Source organism: Scyliorhinus canicula, chromosome 10 (genome assembly GCF_902713615.1).
Source record: "Scyliorhinus canicula chromosome 10, sScyCan1.1, whole genome shotgun sequence".
NCBI lineage: Eukaryota > Metazoa > Chordata > Chondrichthyes > Carcharhiniformes > Scyliorhinidae > Scyliorhinus > Scyliorhinus canicula.
The window spans coordinates 41,620,808-41,644,233 of record NC_052155.1 but is presented as its reverse complement, the minus strand read 5'-3'; the positions used below and the strand labels follow the sequence as shown (position 1 = coordinate 41,644,233).

At 45.3% G+C, this 23,426-nt stretch overlaps 1 protein-coding gene across 2 annotated transcripts in view; it reads left to right on the top strand.

Moving 5' to 3' along the window:
• The window catches only part of LOC119972316 (1-phosphatidylinositol 4,5-bisphosphate phosphodiesterase gamma-1-like), a 296,119-nt gene that overhangs the window by 217,076 nt on the left and 55,617 nt on the right, over window positions 1-23,426 (top strand). The window contains exons 15-22 of one of the 2 annotated variants that reach the window (XM_038808825.1): window positions 6,081-6,188; window positions 7,223-7,410; window positions 12,335-12,535; window positions 13,936-14,055; window positions 14,771-14,954; window positions 19,883-19,960; window positions 20,554-20,657; window positions 23,105-23,201. In XM_038808825.1, coding sequence (XP_038664753.1) covers window positions 6,081-6,188; window positions 7,223-7,410; window positions 12,335-12,535; window positions 13,936-14,055; window positions 14,771-14,954; window positions 19,883-19,960; window positions 20,554-20,657; window positions 23,105-23,201 — 1,080 coding nt within the window. Of the gene's footprint in view, window positions 1-6,080; window positions 6,189-7,219; window positions 7,411-12,334; window positions 12,536-13,935; window positions 14,056-14,770; window positions 14,955-19,882; window positions 19,961-20,553; window positions 20,658-23,104; window positions 23,202-23,426 lie in introns of both variants that reach the window. The other variant, XM_038808824.1, reaches the window with a different exon arrangement.

Genomic DNA, 23,426 nt, shown 5'->3' with positions numbered 1-23,426 from the left:
GGATGAAATTGAGGAAGGCAAGAGGTTCAACAATTTTGAAATGATGGTGAGTGATGAGGTAGAGCAGTGTGATGAGAATTTTTGGCTATATATAAATGACTTTCAAAATGTACCGATGATTCCAAACTTGGAGGAGTGGCAAACAGTGAGAAAGATACAAATTTCCTCGAACAGGACATAAACAGTTTAGCAAAATGGGCAGACAGGTTTCAGATGAAATTTAACACAGAGAAATGTGTGGCGATGATTTTGATAGAAGATATAGGGAGCAGCACTGCAGAATTCTCAACAGTGTACAGTGGTGGACAGCACGGTAGCATAGTTGTTAGCACAAATGCTTCACAGCTCCAGGGTCCCAGGTTCGAATCCTGGCTTGGGTCACTGTCTGTGCGGAGTCTGCACATCCTCCCCGTGTGTGCGTGGGTTTCCTCTGGGTGCTCCGGTTTCCTCCCACAGTCCAAAGATGTGCAGGTTAGGTGAATTGGCCAGGTTAAATTGCCCTCAGGGTCCAAATTGCCCTTAGTGTTAGGTGGGGTTACTGGGTTATGGGTATAGGGTGGAGGTATGGGCTTGGGTAGGGTGCTCATTCCAAGAGCCGGTGCAGACTCGATGGGCCGAATGGCCTCCTTCTGCACTGTAAATTCTATGAAATCTATGAAAAGAGGGCTCTGGAGGTGCACGTGCATTGATTTTTGAAGGGGAAGGATATATTGAGAGAATGGTTAGCAAAGCATCTAGGATCGTGGGCTTAATAAATTGAAGCATTAAGTACAAATACATGGAAGGTATTTATGCTGAACCTTTATAAAGCTCTGTTTAGGCCACAATTCGAGTATTACATCCAGTTCTGATGATTTCGCTTGATGAAAGAAATGAATGACCTTGTGAGGGTTCAAAGTATATTTACCTGATTGGCCCCAGGAATGAGGGAGCAGATTTTATTTACAAGGTTAGTTTGGAAAGGTTGAGGTTGTGCTTGAAGCAAATGAGGCTGAAGAGAGATTTGATTTGGTGGCATAGATTTAAGATTTTGAGCAAGAGATGTAGGGGGCAGTATGAAGAATATTTTATGTCGTAAATGGTAATGACCTAGAACTCATTGTCCATGGGGGTGATGGTGGTGGAAACAATTAATTATTTCAAAAGGAAATTGGATGAAAAATGAAAAAATGAAAATCGCTTATTGTCACGAGTAGGCTTCAATGAAGTTTCTGTGAAAAGCCCCTAGTTGCCACATTCCGGCGCCTGTCCGGGGAGGCTGGTACGGGAATTGGGTACGGGTACTGGATGGGCAATTGAAGGAAATAAACTTTCAGGCTCGGGAGATCAAACAGGAGAGTGGGACTGACTGGTGTGCTCCATGAGGTGCTGGCTTGGACTGAATGGTCCGAATGGCCTCATATGACTATTATTCTATTCCTTCATGAACCTTGATTTGAATATAGGGAGGAATAAGATTGTGAAGCATGGCTCGTTACGAGCTTGGGGAGAAAAAGTTGTATTGACCAAACAGATTGACATCAGAGAATGAGAGGTTAGAACATAGAACAGTACAGCACAGAACAGGCCCTTCGGCCCTCGATGTTGTGCCGAGCCATGATCACCCTACTCAAACCCACGTATCCACCCTATACCCGTACCCCAACAACCCCCACCCCTTAACCTTACTTTTTAGGACACTACGGGCAATTTAGCATGGCCAATCCACCTAACCCGCACATCTTTGGACTGTGGGAGGAAACCGGAGCACCCGGAGGAAACCCACGCACACACGGGGAGGACGTGCAGACTCCACACAGACAGTGACCCAGCCGGGAATCGAACCTGGGACCCTGGAGCTGTGAAGCATTTATGCTAACCACCATGCTACCGTGCTTCCCAAGGTTGTAGGTGATAGACGCCCAACCTTTCTTCCTAATGTGTCCTGATTTCCAAACGAGATGCTATGTCACATACCTCTGTAGCGTTTCTGCTAATGCCGCTTCATAATCGAAATGAGCGGCAGAGAGTTTCCCCTTGCAATTTCTGGAGGAAGGTGGTGGGTTTCTGTCTGTGACTCACTGTGATGGATAGACCTGATTCTACAGAATCAGTGGAAGAACAGGTCATTTCTTAGTTTCATGCTTTTAAAATTTAACTTTGGAAACTTGGCTATGTACAGCCCACATTCATCTGACCATTAGGCCATTATCGTTTGGGGAGGGTTTGGAGAAAAGCCTCGTTGTGATCTCAAGTTCAAGTGATGAGCTCTGAGGAACGGTTAGAGGGGTTCAAAACAGCAAGGTTCAGGGGAGAAATCCCACAGAAATATAAATGAATTAATGCAGATAGACGAGGAGAATCTAGAACTTCAGGATAAATCAGGTCAGGCCTACAGCACATTAAATAAATTAATGAAAAGTATAGTTAGAACAACTATCTGGCAGCATAATAGAGACAAATAAATACATTAGTGTCTGGATGCATGAGATTGTTGATTGGACAGAAGCAGCTCACTGAATGCATGGGAAATCATGAGAAATGTATTTCTAGTGGACTGCTCCCCTATATACTGACTCGCTGTGTACTGACTCGCTCTATACTGACCGCTGTGTACTGACTCGCTGTGTACTGACTCGCTCTATACTCACTCGCTCTATACTGACTGCTGTGTACTGACTCGCTCTATACTGACTCGCTCTATACTGACTCGCTGTGTACTGACTCGCTGTGTACTGACTCGCTGTGTACTGACTGCTGTGTACTGACTCGCTGTGTACTGACTCGCTCTATACTCACTCGCTCTATACTGACTGCTGTGTACTGACTCGCTCTATACTGACTCGCTGTGTACTGACTCGCTGTGTACTGACTCGCTCTATACTGACTCGCTGTGTACTGACTCGCTGTGTACTGACTGCTGTATACTGACTCGCTGTGTACTGACTCGCTGTGTACTGACTCGCTCTATACTGACTCGCTCTGTACTCACTCGCTGTGTACTGACTCGCTGTGTACTGACTCGCTCTATACTCACTCGCTCTATACTGACTGCTGTGTACTGACTCGCTGTGTACTGACTCGCTGTGTACTGACTCGCTGTGTACTGACTCGCTGTGTACTGACTCGCTCTATACTGACTCGCTGTGTACTGACTCGCTGTGTACTGACTCGCTCTATACTGACTGCTGTGTACTGACTCGCTCTATACTCACTCGCTCTATACTGACTGCTGTGTACTAACTCGCTCTATACTGACTCGCTCTATACTGACTGCTGTGTACTGACTCGCTCTATACTGACTCGCTCTATACTCACTCGCTCTATACTGACTCGCTGTGTACTGACTCGCTGTGTACTGACTCGCTCTATACTGACCGCTGTGTACTGACTCGCTGTGTACTGACTCGCTCTATACTGACTGCTGTGTACTGACTGCTGTGTACTGACTCGCTCTATACTGACTCGCTCTATACTCACTCGCTCTATACTGACTCGCTCTATACTGACTCGCTGTGTACTGACTCGCTCTATACTGACTCGCTCTATACTGACTGCTGTGTACTGACTGCTGTGTACTGACTGCTGTGTACTGACTCGCTGTGTACTGACTCGCTCTATACTCACTCGCTCTATACTGACTCGCTCTATACTGACTCGCTCTATACTCACTCGCTCTATACTCACTCGCTCTATACTGACTCGCTCTATACTGACTCGCTGTGTACTGACTCGCTGTGTACTGACTCGCTCTATACTCACTCGCTCTATACTCACTCGCTCTATACTCACTCGCTCTATACTGACTGCTGTGTACTGACTCGCTCTATACTGACTCGCTCTATACTCACTCGCTCTATACTGACTGCTGTGTACTGACTCGCTCTATACTGACTCGCTCTATACTGACTGCTGTGTACTGACTCGCTCTATACTGACTCGCTCTATACTCACTCGCTCTATACTGACTGCTGTGTACTGACTCGCTCTATACTGACTCGCTCTATACTGACTGCTGTGTACTGACTCGCTCTATACTGACTCGCTCTATACTGACTCGCTCTATACTGACTGCTGTGTACTGACTCGCTCTATACTGACTCGCTCTATACTCACTCGCTCTATACTGACTCGCTGTGTACTGACTCGCTGTGTACTGACTCGCTCTATACTGACCGCTGTGTACTGACTCGCTGTGTACTGACTCGCTCTATACTGACCGCTGTGTACTGACTCGCTCTATACTGACCGCTGTGTACTGACTCGCTGTGTACTGACTCGCTCTATACTGACTGCTGTGTACTGACTCGCTGTGTACTCACTCGCTCTGTACTCACTCGCTCTATACTGACTCGCTCTATACTCACTCGCTCTATACTGACTGCTGTGTACTGACTCGCTCTATACTGACTCGCTCTATACTGACTGCTGTGTACTGACTCGCTCTATACTGACTCGCTCTATACTGACTCGCTCTATACTGACTGCTGTGTACTGACTCGCTCTATACTGACTCGCTCTATACTCACTCGCTCTATACTGACTCGCTGTGTACTGACTCGCTGTGTACTGACTCGCTCTATACTGACCGCTGTGTACTGACTCGCTGTGTACTGACTCGCTCTATACTGACTGCTGTGTACTGACTGCTGTGTACTGACTCGCTGTGTACTGACTCGCTCTATACTCACTCGCTCTATACTGACTCGCTCTATACTCACTCGCTCTATACTCACTCGCTCTATACTGACTCGCTCTATACTGACTCGCTCTATACTGACTCGCTGTGTACTGACTCACTGTGTACTGACTCGCTCTATACTCACTCGCTCTATACTCACTCGCTCTGTACTCACTCGCTCTATACTGACTCGCTCTATACTGACTCGCTCTATACTCACTCGCTCTATACTGACTGCTGTGTACTGACTCGCTCTATACTGACTCGCTCTATACTCACTCGCTCTATACTGACTGCTGTGTACTGACTCGCTCTATACTGACTCGCTCTATACTGACTGCTGTGTACTGACTCGCTCTATACTGACTCGCTCTATACTCACTCGCTCTATACTGACTGCTGTGTACTGACTCGCTCTATACTGACTCGCTCTATACTGACTGCTGTGTACTGACTCGCTCTATACTGACTCGCTCTATACTGACTCGCTGTGTACTGACTCGCTCTATACTGACTCGCTGTGTACTGACTCGCTCTATACTGACTCGCTGTGTACTGACTCGCTGTGTACTGACTCGCTCTATACTCACTCGCTCTATACTGACTGCTGTGTACTGACTCGCTCTGTACTCACTCGCTCTATACTGACTCGCTGTGTACTGACTCGCTCTATACTGACTCGCTCTATACTCACTCGCTCTATACTGACTCGCTGTGTACTGACTCGCTCTATACTGACTCGCTCTGTACTCACTCGCTCTATACTGACTCGCTGTGTACTGACACGCTCTATACTCACTCGCTCTGTACTCACTCGCTCTATACTGACTCGCTGTGTACTGACTCGCTCTATACTCACTCGCTCTATACTGACTCGCTGTGTACTGACTCGCTCTATACTCACTCGCTCTGTACTCACTCGCTCTATACTGACTGCTGTGTACTGACTCGCTCTATACTCACTCGCTCTATACTGACTGCTGTGTACTGACTCGCTCTATACTCACTCGCTGTGTACTGACTCGCTCTATACTCACTCGCTCTATACTGACTGCTGTGTACTGACTCACTCTGTACTCACTCGCTCTGTACTCACTCGCTCTATACTGACTGCTGTGTACTGACTCGCTGTGTACTGACTCGCTCTATACTGACTCACTCTATACTGACTGCTGTGTACTGACTCGCTCTATACTCACTCACTCTATACTGACTGCTGTGTACTGACTCACTGTAAAAAGGAAAACCAGACCCGAGGGTGTTTGAATTGTAGTTACTGCATATTCCTCATTCTTAAGGGGTTTCATGTAAATACTGGAATGCAGAAGAGGAGTTGATAAACCTGAGGCCAGCATAACCGCTAAGTTCAAAAGCTGGGAAGGTGAGGATCTGAGTATTTTTTTTTCCTCATTCTTTGCAGAACTGGAGCCCACATTACTTTGTCCTGACTAGTAATAAGATCTATTACTCTGAGGAAACATCCAGGTGCCAGAACAATGAGGATGAAGAGGAAGAAGAACAGAAAGAGGTACCCACCATTATTTTTAATCCTTCTTCCTCTCCGGTACTAACTCACTCTGGGATACAGCTATATTTCATCTTAGTGAGCACTCCTGAGGTGGAAGGTGAACGCTAGGCAGAACATCATAGTGAAGCCTGATCTCTACCCTCATCAGAGACCTGCCCATGCATATGTTCTCTGAAGAAGCCATTCAATGGCGATGAGTGTTTCTGGCTTCCCCCTTCTCTTGCCGAATTGCGAAAGCCAACTGTAGACTCCTTTCTCTGTAATCGGCTATCATAGCACAGGCCAGAACTGGAATCTGGGATCTTCCAGCCTGCAGGGCTTGGAATGGTGAAATTACTCACTCAACTACCAAGGAAACTTCAATCTTAACGGTTTATTGTTTTTTTTTCCCCCATTTCCTTCATCTGAAGCTAATGCAATTTTTCTGGAAAGGTACCAGGCACTATTCCAAGGGGGTCCTGATGATGCCAATAGCCAGTGCAGAAGGAGGCCACTCGGCCCATCGAGTCAGCACCGACCTTTGTGGCCCACTCTCCCCACCCTATCCCTGTAACCCCACTTAACGTGCACATCTTTTGAACACTAAGGGGCAACTTTACCACGGCCAATCCACCTATCTGCACATCTTTGGATTGCGGGAGGAAAGCTGAGCACCTGGAGGAAACCCACGCTCACGGGGGGGGACATTCCAGAAATGTAAGAAGATCATTCTAGCATCTATACTGTGTGAAGGGGCCATTTAAATTTTAAGCAGTTTAAAACATGTTGGTCCAAGGTTTTGTTTTCCTTTCTATTACAAAGTACTAACCAGCAGTGGTCTGACAGTGCCTCTGATTGCTCACACAATCTGCAATCAATCACTCTGTGCTGCAGCGTTGCAGAGAACCACGCTCGCATGGACGTTGGTGAGATTTTTGTGGCCCTCCACCAATAGTTAGCGAGTGGCACTGCCCTGGGTCACACCTTTTGAGGTTTTTGTTGTCAGGCCTGGTATCAGATGGTTACACGTGGCCCCACTTTGCACTTCTCAGCAGGAATTCAACAACAACGATCTGCACTTCAGCGAGAAGTGGTTCCACGGGAAGCTCGGTGGTGGCCGAGATGGTCGTCAGATAGCCGAGAAGCTTCTCCACGAGTACTGCACAGAGACCGGCGGAAAGGATGGCACCTTCCTTGTGCGGGAGAGCGAGACATTTGTGGGTGATTACACCCTGTCTTTCTGGTAGGTAGTACTTAGGTGTGAAGCCACACAAGGCTCAAGTCGATAAGATTTGGATAATTCAATTCTGCAAACAGACTGTGCCAAGGATTTTCCATGCAGTGAGGTATTGCCACTTTACACCAAATAACAAACATTCCGCCTCCAGCGGTATTTATCCAAGGTCAGCCCATTGGTCTATTTATTATGCTAATGATTGGTGTAAACCCAAGAGAAGGTGTGTCCATAGGCGAATGCTGATCTACTCGATGGGTAACCCCTTTCAATGAGTAAAGGCTGTAGGGGATACTGGTGGTCTGACCCAGTCAGAGGAAATGCGTCCAGATCTAAATAGGTACAATAGCAGTAAAAAGAAAATCAGTGCACAAAAAGGGGCAGAGTGTCTGGTTCCATCCACCGCTGGGATCGTCTGGTTCCGCCGCATCTCCGGTGGCAGGTCCCGCGACAACGGGCCCAGAAAATCCCGACCAATATTTCAGGGCAGCAGAAACTGCCAGTGGAGCTCTCCCCACTGTCAAGGCTCAGATTATCTTTACTTCTGTCCACCACAGCTGATGTGGGTACCAGCTGACACTTATAATTCTCAGTCGCAAGATACCCTGAGTTCATAGAGAGTGTGGAAAACTAGAAACATTGAGGCTGCAGAACCAGAAGCCCTCGTTATAATGTGTGTAGAATGTTGCAACACTGGAATTACCCAGCAATGTGGGAAATTGCCCAGATATGTCCTGTCAGCAAAAAGTAGGACAATCCAACTCGTAAAATTGTCACCACATCAGTCTATTCATTTTTTTATTCATTCGTTCAATGTGGGCATTGCTGGCTAGGCCAGAGTTTATTTCCTATCTCTATTTGCCCTTGAGGAGGTGGTGTGCTGCCTTTTTGAACCGCTGGAATCCACGTGGTGTAAGTATGCCCACCGTGCTGTTAGTGAGATAGTTCCAGCATTTTGACCCAGTGACAATGAAGGAATGATGATATATTTCTGACTCAGGACATTGTGGCATGGAGGGGAACCCTTAGGTGATGATGTTCAGAGGTATCTGCTGGTCTTGTCCTTCTAGATGGTAGACGTCGTGTGACTGGAAGATGCTGCCTAAGGAGCCTCAGTAAGTTCCTGCAGTGCATCTTGTAGCTGGCACACACTGATTCCATTGTGTGCCAGTGATAGAGGGAGTAAATGATTGTGGATGGGTGCCAATTAAAGAAGCGGGCTTCGTTGTCCTCAATGACAGAAGGCAGTGGTGTCATGATACTGTCACTAGACTAGTAATCCAGAGATCCAGAGTCATGCCCTGAGAACCCAGGTTCGAGCCCTGCCATGGCAGATGGTGAAATTTGAATTCAATTGTAAAAAAAATTTCATTCAAAATCTAAAGGTGAACATGAAACCATCGTTGATTGTTCATTAATGTCCTTTAGTGAGGGAAATTTGTTGTCCTTACCTGGTCTGGCCTGCATGTGACTCCAGATTCACAGCAATGTGGTTGGCTCTTAAATGCCCTCAGGGATGGGCAATAAGAGCTGGCCCAGACCAGCGATGCCCACATCCCATGAACGAATAAAAAACAATGTCAAGCTTTTTTAGTGTTGTTGGAGCAGCACTCATCCAGGCAAAAATTCCTGACCTGTGTCGTGCAGATGGTGGACAGCATCGTGGAAGTCAAGAGGTGAGTTACCTGCCACAAGATTACAAGCCTCTGACCTGGTCTTGTAGCCATGGTATTTCTCGGGCTGGTCCAGTTAAGTTTCTGGTCAATGGTAACCCCAGAGTGGCGATTGTGGGAGATGCGGTGGTTGTAATGCCATTGAATGTCAAAGACAGATCATCAGAAAAGTGATGGAAAATGCCGTTGTCAGTGCTATCAAACAACACTTAGATAACAACCTGCTTGCTAACCCTCAGTTTAGTTTCCTGCAAGGGCACTTGGCTCCTACAATCTTGGCCCAAACATGGTGAGAAGAGCTGAACTTCAGAGGTGAAATGTGAATGACTGTCTGTGAAATCAATGCAGCTGGATATAAATGGTTTCCATTTAAATGTAGGGATCATGATTAAGACGTTTGCGGTTGATTCAAAAATTGGTTGCACGGTTGACAGTAAGAAAGAAAGCTTTAGACTGCAGAAAGACATCAGCGGAATGAAAATGAACAGTAAAGTGGCAAATGGATTTGAGGCAGAGAAGTGTGAGATAATGGGTGTGTTTTGATGGAAATGAAACAGAGCCCGTTTTGGGTGTATTTAGCAGGATATTTCCCGGCACTTGCAGCATCGAGACCAACCCCGCTATTAAACGGGACTCTGCTTCACTTTTGGGCATCAGCAAGGAACGCCACACCGAGGCCTCACTTAGGTGAGCGGCCTCTCATGAGATTTATCGGCCTCGTCGTGCCGGAGTCAGCGCGACCAGGCCATTTGATCGTGCCCAATATCTTTGGGCATGACAAAAAAGGCAAGGGAATACACAATAAATGGTAGCTTACTGAGATGTGTCGAGGAGCAGAGGAACTTTGGAGTGCATTTCCATGACCTTTGAAGGCAGTAGGATAGATATAGGTGGCTAAGAAGTCATATGGTGTACTTTCTTTTAATAGCAGAAGTATATAAATGAGAGCAAAGAGATTATGCCACAACTGAGTGAAATATTAATTAGATCACAGCTAGAGTATTTCACCCAGTTCCCATTACTACATTACAGGAAGTACATGATCACAGTGGAGATGATGTAGTGGACATGTAGGTGGATGCTGCCAAGAATTAAGAATGATGTGGAGATGCTGCCGTTGGACTGGGGTGAGCATAGTAAGAAGTCTTACAACACCAAGTTAAAGGCCAACAGGTTTGTTTCAAATCACTAGCTTTCGGAGCACTGCTCCTAAAGCTAGTGATTTGAAACAAACCTGTTGGACTATAACCTGGTGTAAGACTTCTTACAGGAATTAAGAATTTTAGCCAGAAGGAAAGTGTGAGGTTATTTTCTTTAGAACAGCAGAGGCTGAGGGGTGATTTATTTGAGGTGTATACAGTATGAGGAGCCAAGATGGAATCAATAGGCAGGATCAATTTCTCTTGGAACAGATGTCAATAAGCTAGGGCATTGATTTAAATAATTGGCAGAAGGATTAGAGGAGAAATAAGGAATAATCTTTATCACCCAGAGAGCAATTGAGGGTTTGGATCTTATTGACTGAAAGAATGTTAGAGGTAGGAACCCTCATCTCATTTAAAATTATATTTCAGTGTACATTTGAAATGCTGTAACCTACAAGGCTAACCAAGGGCTGGAAAGTGAGATTCGGCTGGATCACTCGACTATGGGTTACACAGTTACAATGGGACAAAGGGCACTTGTTTTTGGTTCTCCTCCTGAGATATGGACATCACCAGCAAGGCCAACATTTAATGTCCATCCCTAAACGCCCTTAAGGTGGCGGACATAGCCTCAAAATAAGGGGAAGTAGATTTAGGACTGAGTTTAGGAGGAACTTCTTCACCCAAAGGGTTGTGAATCTATGGAATTCCTTGCCCAGTGAAGCAGTTGAGGCTCCTTCATTACATGTTTTTAAGGTAAAGATAGATAGTTTTTTGAAGAATAAAGGAATTAAGGGTTATGGTGTTCAGGCCGGAAAGTGGAGCTGAGTCCACAAAAGATCAGCCATGATCTAATTGAATGGCGGAGCAGGCTCGAGGCGCCAGATGGCCTACTCCTGCTCCTAGTTCTTATGTTCTTATGTTTGAATTGCTACTACACCCACAGAGCTATTACGAGAGTTCCAAGAGTTTGACCTAGCAACTGTGAAGGAACTGTTGGTCCAAGTCAGAATGGTGTGTGACTTGGAGGGGGACTTGCAGATGGTGGTGTTCTCGTGCGTCTGCTGCCCTTGTTCCTCTAGGTTGTCGAGGTTGGCTGCTTGGAATGTGCTGTCGAAGAAGCCTAGGTGCGTTGCTGCGGTGCATTTGTAGATGGTGTAGGCTGCTGTCACTGTGCACTGGTGGTGGAGGGAGTGAACATTTAAGGTGGTGGATGGGATGCCGATCAAGTGGGCTGTTTTATCTTGAGAGGCGCTGAGCTTCTTGAGTGTTTCTGGAGCTGCACTCGTCCAGGCAAGTGGATGTCATACCATCATGCTTTTCACTACTGCCTTGAAGATGGTCGACAGGGTTTGATTTGCTTTGATTTATTATTGTCACATGTATTAGTATACAGTGAAAAGTATTGAGAAGTCAGGAGGTGAGTTACTCTCTGCAGAATTCCCAACATCTGACCTTGTCTTGTAGTCCTGTATTTATATGGCTGGTCCAGTTCAGTTTCTGGTCAATGGTAACTTCCAGGATGTTGGTAGTGGGGGATTCAGTGATGGTAATGCTGTTGAATGTCAAGGAAAGATGGTTAGATTTTTGTCTTGTGACGATGATGATGAATGTTACTTGTCACTTATCCAGGTCTTCCTGCACGTGGACAGGAACTTGTTCAATACCCATGATGTTGCGAATAGTGCTGAGCACTGTGTAATCATCAGCGAACATCCCCACTTCTGATTTTCTGTTGGTTGCTGAAGATGGGTTGGGTCTTGGATACACCCTGAGAATTTCCTGCAGCAATGTCCTGACGCTGAGTGTACTGACAGCCAACATCACAACCACCTTCCTCTTCTTTCCTTTTGTGAAGCATTGCCTCGCCTCCATTGGGCAAATCTAAATAATGGTGTGTTTGGAATTACGAGCTTAGTGTATGTGGAACCTGAGATGCACACCTGTGTTTTGTTATTCTGTTGTGCAATTGGAGAATGATCTTTGGGTAGGGTTAATATTCTGAGCAAAAACCAGGTCCAGGAAATTACTTACACCCTGGATATTTTATAACAATTTTACTTGTGCTCCACGAATAATTGATTTTGATCTTACTTATTTATTCCATTTGCACAGGAGATCTGGGCGGGTTCAACACTGCCGCATCCATTCCAGGCAAGAAGCTGGCACCACCAAGTTCTACCTGACTGACAACCTGGTCTTCGACAGCCTCTATACCCTGATCAGCCATTACCGGGAGGTTCCATTGCGCTGTAATGAATTTGAGATGAGACTAACTGACCCAGTACCACAACCAAATGCTCATGAAAGCAAAGAGTGAGTGTTAACTAGAATATATCAACATCAGCTTAGAAACTTAGAAGGTCTTTTGTTGCTTACACTGGTAATCTGTTATGCATGTTGCCATAGGAACTTCATAATGCTTCAAAGGATTCCTTTGTGCAAATGGGATCTTTTTTTGTATTTTTTAATTGAGGATCTAATAAAGGTCCACAAAGTGTGATGCCATCAAGGCTGAAGAGTGCAGGGGAAAATATGAGTTAAATCAAGCAATGCATTGATGATGAAAACAAAATTGCTGCAGATGTTGGAAATCTAAAATAAACCTAGAAAATGCTGGAATAATTTAGCAGGTCTGGCTGCATCTGTGGAGAGAGAAACCGAGTTAGGGCCCGATTCTCCCAAAAGGGAACAATGTCCCCTAGCGAGCACATTTAGCTGCGTGTTTTCCGGCACTCACAGTTGAGTAAGGGGCCTGAACGGTGAACACGCGGCTGAGGCCGCACATAGCCCCCATTTTGTACACTGGGGAGCTTTGCTCGCCGGAACTCCCCATTGTAACGAGAGATCTGGACGCCATTTAAAAATGGTGTCCTGATCTCCAAAGCCCCCAAAACAACCCCCAGCCCGAACGCAATATGGGAGTGCTGAACAGCGCTTGCCTGAGGCCTGAGGCGAAGGGATTGAACCCCAAAGCCTCAGGTACCTCGGGAATCTGCACATTAGCTCTAATGTGCAGATTTGCTAAAACGTGATCGCACCCATTGTGGCCGGGATTCACAGCGCAACGTCTCGTGAGATCTCGTTGGACCTCACAAGACGTGGTGAACCTGGTAGATCCCGGGAGCGGGGTCTCCCAGCTTTCAACAGCTACGAGCTGCGAGCTGCTTTTTGGGTGCAGCGTGGCCGTTGGATTGTGCTCTTAGTGTTTTGAGTTCATATGATTCTTCTTCAAGTTTGGATTTTAAAATCTTGGTGATTGTAAGGGAGAGGGAAGAGTGAGGGCGTTTGAAGTTTTCCATATTTATAAGTTCCAGAGGTTATATCATTTTTCAGGATGTGGGCAAGGCGGGCATTTAATGCCCTCTCTAGTTGCCATTGAGATATGGCGAAGAACCTTCTTCTTGAACCTTTGCAATCCATGTGGTGGAGGTGCTCCATCAATACAGTTGGGGAGCTCCAGGATTTTGACCGAACAACATTAAAGCACTGGTGATAAAGATGTCCAAGTCAGAATGGTCTGTGAGTTTGAAGGGAATTTCGAGGTGATGATGTGTCTATGCAGCTGCCACCCTCTGTGCAATGAAGGTCATGGGTTTGGGAGGTCCTGGGAAGGAAAAAAGGAAAGGCATAGATCAGAGACTGAGAAATTGAGGGGCTGCTCCGTGATTTAGAAAAGAATGTGGTGTGATAAGCAAATGTAATTATTCCACCAGATGGTACCATGCCAACCTAACACGTCTACAGGCTGAGCACATGCTAATGAGAGTACCACGGGATGGAGCCTTCTTAGTACGTAAAAGAAATGAGCTCAACTCATATGCCATATCATTCCGGTGAGTGATCATGAACGTTACTCAGATTTCACAAATGGTTCTTTTATTTTAAGCAGTCAGATTTCTGAATGGGTAATGGATTCAAACAGTGAGTGGAGGGTTGCTGCACAAGAGGTTCGTGAACATTAACAAGAGAAAAAGTTATCAGTTGATAAATGGTAATCACAACTTGCATTTTACCTGCAAAATCGAGATTCACATCGCGTCCAGACTGATGGGATGTAAATAGCATCTGTCTACTGATTGGGAGGATCTTAAATTAATTAAGTTTTGTTGGTTTGAAAAACAAAACTAGTCCCGATTCAGCTCTGGTTTGACAATCTCACTCAAAGAAGCCACACCATTAGTTAGTGTGAAGAATGGAAACATGTTAACCTGGTACATGAGGAGGAGTTCAGCTGAGCTTCGGTTAGACGCACATCTTTGTAAACTGAACAGAGGGTGCTTTACATTCTGTCGCACCTACGCTATACCTAATCTGGGTGCATGTGCCTCACATTGTCACAAGTACCTGAAATGGGAAGGTACTTGTGCAGACACGACACATTCCTCATCGCAATAAACAGTGAAAGGACTTAAAGAAACAGGGAGATTCATTCGAAAAGAAAATCGGTAAATTAATTCAGCAAGTTGTGATACATTTGGGAAATTGGCTCCCCAGCCACTAGTCATTGTGAAAATGTGTTTCCGATCTCACCTTGTCTGTGATTTCTAGAGCTGAGGGGAAAATTAAACACTGCCGGATTCAGCAAGAGGGACGTCTCTTCATGCTTGGGAGCTCAGCAGAATTTGAGAGCCTGGTGGACCTGGTGAATTATTATGAAAAGCACCCTCTGTATCGTAAGATGAAACTGAGGTACCCAATTAACGAGGAAACCTTGGAGAGGATGGGCACGACAGTAAGTGGGGAGAGGAGGGATTTATTCCTTCACTTTCCTTTTCCTTTTCTTTCTCAGTTCTCTGATGCCCTGTGTGAGGACAGGTATGTCATAAGGACAAGTGGAGCTGAGTCAAGTGATTTGCTGTTGAGCATAGATTGACACAGAAGCACCTCATGGACTTTTTGTACTAAATTGTCATCCACCCATTGTAAATTGCACTGAGTTTTAACTGGAAAAATACAGGAGAGTTTTTACACCTTCCAGAATCAGTTAAAGCAGGAATTTGGCACGTCGGAGAAAACAGATTTCTAACAGCTTAACCCACCCACACCAACCCCAGCCGACTCAAACTGACCTGCTCAATAGAAACCAGGATGGTTAGAAAGGCAAGTGAATCTCATCGTTTACGTCTCCCTCCACCACACTGTGGAATTTTAACTCCACGCCCTGTGAGTGATGTCAGCAATTCACCTCTTATCCAGAGACCTAGAACACTTTTCAACAATAACATCCAACAGAACCCACAACTAAACAAACATCATCATCCCCCTACAAACACAAACACGAGCCACCATGGCTTCTAAACAAACACACCACCAGCCCTTCCTGGACCTCCCGCCATTGGGTTTCCTACCCTTATTCATTACTTCCAAGCCTCCCCTTCCACACACCCCCATTTCTGACAGTCTAATTTTTCCCGAAGAAGTTGATGAACGGCTGCCACCTCTGAGCGAACCCCTGTAACAAACCCCTCAAGGCGAATTTAATTTTCTCAAGCCTGAGAAACCCCGCCATGTCACTAACCCATGTCACTAACCCTAACCCAGGACATCTGACATGACGTCCACAAATCCCTGCCAAAAGCCCTTTAGTCTCGGACATGCCCAGAACATTTGTACATGATTCGCAGGACTTCTCCCACATCGCCCGCACCTGCCCTCAACCCTCTCAAAGAACCTGCTCATCCAGGCCACAGCCATATGAGCCCTGTGGACCACCTTGAATAGATCAGGCTGAGCCTGGCACACGACGAGGACATGTTACCTCTCCGCAGGGCCTCCTCCCATAACCCAGATTCCCAATCCCCCCCCCCCCAATTCTTCTTCCCACTTTCTCTTGACCTCCCCTATTGGGGCTCCCTCGCACTCCATCAGCTCCTTATAGATCTCCAAGACCTTCCCCTCCCCAACTCCTGTTCTCGACATCATTTCATCCTGCAACCCCCTTTGCGGGAGGCTTGAGACCTGCCTCAGTACAAAATCCCTCACTTGAAGGTACCGGAACCCGTTCATATCTGGCAACTCAAACTCATCCTCCAAACTCAGAAAACCCTCATCAAGAAAGAGATCCCCAAATCTCTCGATCCCTGCCCGATGCCACCTCCAAAAGCCTCCGTCCAGCCTCCCCAGAGCAAACCGATGGTTATCGCATATCGGTGCCCAAACCGGCGGACTCTTAGCTCCTTGATCAATCTCAAATGTGGGGACCTTGTCAAAAACCTTACTGAAATCCACGTGGACTACATTAACTGCGCTGTGTGCGTTTTCATGCCTAGTCACCTCGAAACATTCACTAAAATTTGTTAGACATGATTGCCCCCTGACAAAGCCATGCTGACTATTCTTGATTAATCCTTGCCTCTCCAAGTGCAGATTAATTCTGTCCCTCAGAATTTTTCCTAATAATTTCCCTACCAATGGTGTTTTCCTATAATTACCTAGTTTATCCCTCCTTCCATTTTTGAATAATTACCTGTCCTCCAGTCTCTGGAATCTCTGCTGTGGCCAGAGAGATTTGAAAATTAGCGTCCGAGCCCCTGCAATCTTCTTTCCTGCCTCACACAGGAGCTGAGGATACATCTCATCTGGGATTTATCCACATTTAAGGCCGCTAAAACCTCCGTCCCTCCCAATACTAATTAGTTCAGTATCTTCACAGTCCCTCTCCCTGATTTCTATACCTACATCGCCCTTCATAGTGAACACAAATGCAAAAAACTCATTCATGCCTCACCTACGTCTTTCAGCTCCACGTCCACATTCTCACTTTGGTCTCTAATGGACCCTACTCTTTCCCTGGTTACCTTCCTGTCCTTAATATACTTTGAAAACACCTTGGAATTTTCCTTTATTTTGCCCGCCAGTGTTTTTTCATGCCCACTCTTTGCTCTCCTAATTTCCTTTTTTAGTTACCCCCCCATCGCATTTTCAATACACCCCTGGGGCTTCCATTGTTTTGAGCCCCCAGCATCTGCCATATGCTTCCCTTTTTTTCCTTATCTTATGCTGTATATCCTTTGACATTCAGGGTTCTCTGGACTTGTTGATCCCACCTGGATGCACCTTAAGAATTCCACCCTATTAAGCCTTTCATAATTGGATTATCCAATTAATATTGGGAAGTTGAAATGCCCTACTATTATTAGCCCATTGTTTTTCCACTTCTCTGAGATTTGCCTACATATCTGCTCTTCTATCTGACTGTTTGTGAGGCAATAGTACACTCCCAGCAACGTGACATCAATAGTGGGAAAATTGATGGAGGCCATACTACAGAATGAGATAAATATACACTTAGAGAAAAATAAGTTAATACTAGACAGTCAACATGGCTTTGTCAAGGGCAGGTCATGTCTGACAAACTTAATTGAGTTCTTTGATGAGGTGATACAGGCAGTGGATGAAGGTAGTGCTGTGGATATTGTATATTTGGACTTTCAGAAAATATTTGATACAGTGCCACATGGCAGGTTGGCTAACAAACTAAAAGTGTTTGGGATTGATGGGTCCTTGGCAGCATTGATTAGAAGTTGGCTAAGAGATGGGAAACATAGGGTAGAACATAGAACATAACAGCGCAGTACAGGCCCTTCGGCCCTCGATGTTGCGCTGACCTGTGAAACCATTCTAAAGCCCATCTACACTATTCCCTTATCATCCATATATCTATCAAATGACCATTTGAATGCCCTTAGTGTTGGCGAGTCCACTACTGTTGCAAGCAGGGCATTCCACGCCCTTACTACTCTCTGAGTAAAGAACCTACCTCTGACATCTGTCCTGTTTCTATCTCCCCTCAATTTAAAGCTATGTCCCTTTGTGCTAGACATCACCATCCGAGGAAAAAGGCTCTCACTGTCCACCCTATCTAATCCTCTGATCATCTTGTATCCAGGTAGAGATGGGCATTTCTCAGACTGGAGATGAGTTGAAAGTGGTGTTCCCCAGGGCTCAGTGCTGAGACCGTTGCTTTTTCTGATTTACATAAATGATTTAGAAGTGGGTGTTCAGTGGTAAAATCTCTAAATTTGCAGATGATACCAAGCTAGGGGGATAGTGAATTGTGAGGATGACGCTGAGTGACTTTAGAGGGACACCTGGCAGTTGAATCTCAATGCAGTGAAATGTGAGGTAATGCGTTTTGGTGAGACAATATAGGCTCAATGGTACAACTTTGAGGGGAGTAGAGGAGCAGAGGGACCTTGGGGTTCAAGTACATAATTCTCTGAAGGTGGCCAGGCAAGATGAAATAGTTGTCAAGAAGGCTTATAGGGCCCTTGGATTTATAAATAGAGCCATAGAGTACAAAAGCAACAAAGTGATGCTACATCTCTACAAATCATTGGTCAGACCACATTTGGAGTATTGAGTTCAGTTCTGGGCACCTTATTTAAGGAAGGATGCTGAAGCCCTGGAGAGAGTGCAGAGGAGATTTACTAGAATAATGTCAGGAATGAGGAATTTTACAAGGAAAGATTGGAGGAATTGGATTTGTTCTCCTTGGAGCGGAGAAGTTTAAGAGGTGACCTTATTGACGTGTTTAAATTCTGAACAATTTTGACAAGGTACAAATGGATATTGTTGATATGTCAGTGACTAGGGGTCACAAATTAAAGATGGTCAGCAAGAGAGCTAAGAGTGAGATGAGGAGAAACCTCTTTACTCAGAGAGTTGTTGGGGTTTGGAATGCGCTGCCTGGGAGAGTGGCAGAGGTGGATTCCATGCGATGTTTCAAAAGACAGCTAGATATATATTTGAAAGTGATGAATTTAGAGGGCTACAGAGATAGTGCTGCGGAATGGGACTAGCTGGGTTGCTGTTTTGGGAGTCGGTGCAGACACGATGGGCCGAATGGCCTCCTTCTGTGCTGCAAATAACAATAACGGTACTGATTCACTCGATTCACATTATTGTATGTTTGTTAATACAATTCTTAGGTTGGCTTGGCTCCCTCTTGCCACTGAGTCAGAAATTTGTGGGTTTAGCGATATCAGTGCATATTCCAGGCCGACACACCGGTGCACTTATCAGATACCGCACTGTCAGAAGGGCCAGCTTTCAACTGAGATGTTGTACTAAGGCCCTTTGTGTTCTTTCAAGTGGCAGTAAAAGATCCCATGGCACTAACAGCAATGGGGGTCTCCCTAGTTTCCTGTAGTTTCACTCAACTAACATAACTAAAATAGATAATCTAGCCATTACAACATTCCTGTTTTTTAGGGACTTGGTACATACAAATTGGCTGCAGTATTTGCTATATTACAATTGTGGCTGCACTTCAAAAGTACTTAATTTACTGTGAAGTGTTTTGGGACAGCTGTGATCAGTAAAAGAGATCATAAATACAAGAACATTATATACTTTACTTTAAAGTATGCCGAACAAATTTGTACCTCGTTAAAGTTGTCTCAGCTTGCTGGGGGACTGATCAAAGGCAGTCCATCAACTACATCGCTGATAAAAGTTGAATTTGGCCTCAGGCCTGGGAGTAAGTACTCTCGCTGTTTCTTTAAATAAAGAATAAGATTTAGAAAAAGTCAAAATGGTTGAAAAATTACAATTGTTAAACAAAATGAATAAAGTTTTCACACTCAACATTCAGTTGCTGCTCTTGGTGTGGAGATTCACCCATCAGGTCTCACTGATTATTGTTTACTCTCCTTTCAGGAACTTGACTATGGAGCCCTGTATGAAGTGCGGACTCCTCATTTTTATGTTGAAGCCAATAAGATGCCAACTGCAAGGGTGAGTTGTAGATGTCTGAGCATGTTGATCCGTGTGGCTTGATGGTACGGTAGTCTATCACACTGTCGTTTCACCTCTAGTGTCTAGGCTGGTGGGATGAAAATCTCTTTTCTTTGTTGACTGTGAGGGCCTGCTGTGGAATACATTTGCCACCATCTTAATTCCTTTTCTAATTAGCATGGGTAAAACTGGGCACTGATTTGGCAGTTTCTGTCAACTATAAGGTTACTGGTATGGAAAATACAAAAAAGTGTTGTTAGTGCTAATCAGATGTTGTTGGGGAAGAAAATGCAGACATCTCACTCTAATCCTGTGATGTATGGGCCGGTACCTCATCGCACTCCCTACTGGCTTGGATTCCTTGCATTCCACCTGAGTGTATGTCATGGCATCTGTCTTCAGAGAGGCAGATTATCTCACTGCGCTCCATCCACTGACCATGTCGGAGGCCATCTAGTCACCCCCTCCCCACACAGGAGTCTGAGTCTTCGGTATCAAATCAAAAACGAGGAGAAAAATTGAGGACTTTTGTTCTTAAGTGAGTGTAAAGTGATGGCACATTTCAGTGGGACTCTCACTCTGCTCTTTTCCAGTGCACAGTTAAAGCTCTGTACGACTATAAAGCCCAGAGGGAGGATGAGCTATCCTTTTGTAAACAGGCCCTGATCCACAACGTCGACAAGCAAGATGGTGGATGGTGAGTTTGCTGAAAGAACAGATCTGCTGTTCAAAATTGAAATTTATAGGTTGCGGTGTTAACTGAGATTCTAAAGAACATTTGGCGAATAAAAAGTGAAGTGGGGAAACTGACTGAGAGATCTTACATTTTTGCAAAATAAGCATGTCTCTGACAAATGGAATTGAGAACGTGGGAAAGAGAACAAGTCAAACTATCAGAAGTAAGAAAAGGACAACGGAGAATTGGGAGGGGGGGGGTGAATGGTGAGGATAAAGAAAAACTGGGAGACAGAGAGTCAAACTACTTCAATTATAGGAGATGGAAAATTGGAACACGGGATGAGGAGAGTCATCAGTGTGAGAGGCTGAGAGCTGAAAGCATGAGAGATGGAGTGCTTATCGCATGACGGAGCTAGGAATACAAGAGAGTAACATTTGGGAGTTTGTGTGAGAGGCTGGGAGTTCAAGAGGCCAAGAGCTGTTAGTATGCTGTCATATACTAAGTATATTGGGAATATGCACCACCTCCAAATTTCACTCAGTTTGTGATGTAAATGATAATTACTAAAAATTAAAGGTAAGATTGCAACCTCATAACATGAGAAAACATGGAATAACAATACTTTTTACTTGGGTTGAATGTAATTGAACAGCATTGCCCCTCTCCCATTTAAATCTCCTTGCCGATTTCTTTCTGAGAAAAACATATGGCCCTTTAGTTATGGATTTAACTAAAGGGGAACAAAGTCCCATAGTAAGCACTTTTAGCCGTGGGTTTCCCGGCGTTTGCAGCACTCAGGCTAGATAGGGGGCCTCAGGGGGGAACATGTGTCCAAGCCGCACATTGCACTGAGGAGCTCCGCTCGCCGGACTTCCTCAGGATAGCGGGAGATCGGGACGTGGAACCCCTGAAGTGACCCCTGACCCCCCTCAACCTCCACTATGGGAGGGCTCCTGGGCCGGGTGCCACCCCCCTCCCCCCCCCCCCCCCGAACACCCATGCAGAACACCCCCCCCCCCCCCCAATCGCCACCACACAAAGAAACACCAGCTTAGCTCCCTGGCAGTGCCAGGCTGCCCAAGTGGTACCAGCAGTGCCAAGATACCACCCTTCCCAAAGGGCATGCACCTGGGGGCCTCTGATCCCCTGGAAGATCCCCACGATGGTTGTTCCGTCCAGTCCCCATTTGTGGAGACCAGTACTGAAAGGTGCTCATCCGAAGTCTCCAAGTAAAGGGGATAGATCCCATGCCTCGGGTACCTTGGGAATCTGCACATTAAAGTGAGACTAACTGTCTCGCTTTAATATGTAGATTTGCTAAAAAGTGATTCCACCCACAATGGGCGGGATTTACACCGCAACATCTTGCGAGATCGCATTAGATCTCGCGAGGCGTTGTGAGCCGAGTGGATCCCAGGAGTGCGGTCTTCCGCCTTCTATCGGCCACGCTGTGCCGTGGCGAGCTGCTTTATGGTCTTGGTGTGGTCGTAAAATCACAGCCACAATATGTAAACATGTAGCCAGCTAATCTCAAACTCCCATATTATCAGCTTACACTATAAAGTTTACATTCGTGTTTCCAGAATGAAACAACCACGACCGAAGGAGTATTTAATCATTTCCATTTGAATTTATAACTAGGTATTGGTGATTTTGGTATTGTAGACATTAAGGCAATGGAATATTAGCAGTATTCACAAGCCAGGGGTAAAGTTTCCTCTGTTCCGCCCAACAGTGTGCCTCTGCACCATCCTCCCAGTGTTTCTCACATCAGCCATTCTTAGCTTACTGAGAGTCTACCATTTCACTGCAGATTACAGGTACTTGTTCACTTTTGGCTCATGACCAGTTGGAACTATATAGAAGCAAGATACAGAGTTCAATTACACACTGCTGAGAATAAATGAAATGAAACCCAACTTTCCAAACTCAAACGGCAGAGGCTAAAGCCCTCCATCCCATCTCATTCTATTCCTACAGTGTGACCTCCAATTTTCCGCTAACTGTTCTCTGCTCTTTTTCCATGTGTATTTATTGTGTGTATATTTTTATGCTTTGTGTACATATGTATGCAAAAGCATCTGTCCACATGTGTGTTTGTACATATGTGTTTATGTAAATATTGGCTAAATTCCTGATGTACCTCAAAATACCTCTTCAACAATGTAATTGGGTTCCCAAATAAAATTAGGAACCGTCAGTTTCTAACAACCTTACACTAAAACTGCAATAAGCTAATCTCTACCCATCTCTGTCCCCATACAGAGGCATTGCTAATGTTTACCTCTTTCCATCACCATGACACTATAGGGAGGCACTGCAATAGAAGTCACTTACTTCCTTCCACCTCTCTGAAATATTGATCCACCAGAAAATGTGGCGATATTATTGGCGATGGCTCATTTCCTGTTTCCTGCTGGATTTCTTTCCTCTGCCTGAATGTTTTTCCCTCCGACTCCCATCAGGTGGCGAGGAGACTATGGAGGTAAAAAACAGCTGTGGTTTCCTGCAAACTACGTAGAGGAGATAACCAACGCACTGGTTCCGGAACAGGACGAAGCGGTGAGCAAGAATTTTGAATCTGTTCGTACAGTGTGGCTGGAAACCAGTGGGTACCAATTTTCTAAGTGCATTGTGGATCTGGAAGCTTTAAAAGGGTTTGTTTCAATTTTCTTTATATACAGAATGTTTAAGTTGGGAATTAAAGATGAGGATCAGCCAGCTTTATCAATAGAAATATCTAGAGTGCAAACACAGGGAAATTATGTTTAAACATTTATCAGTCAC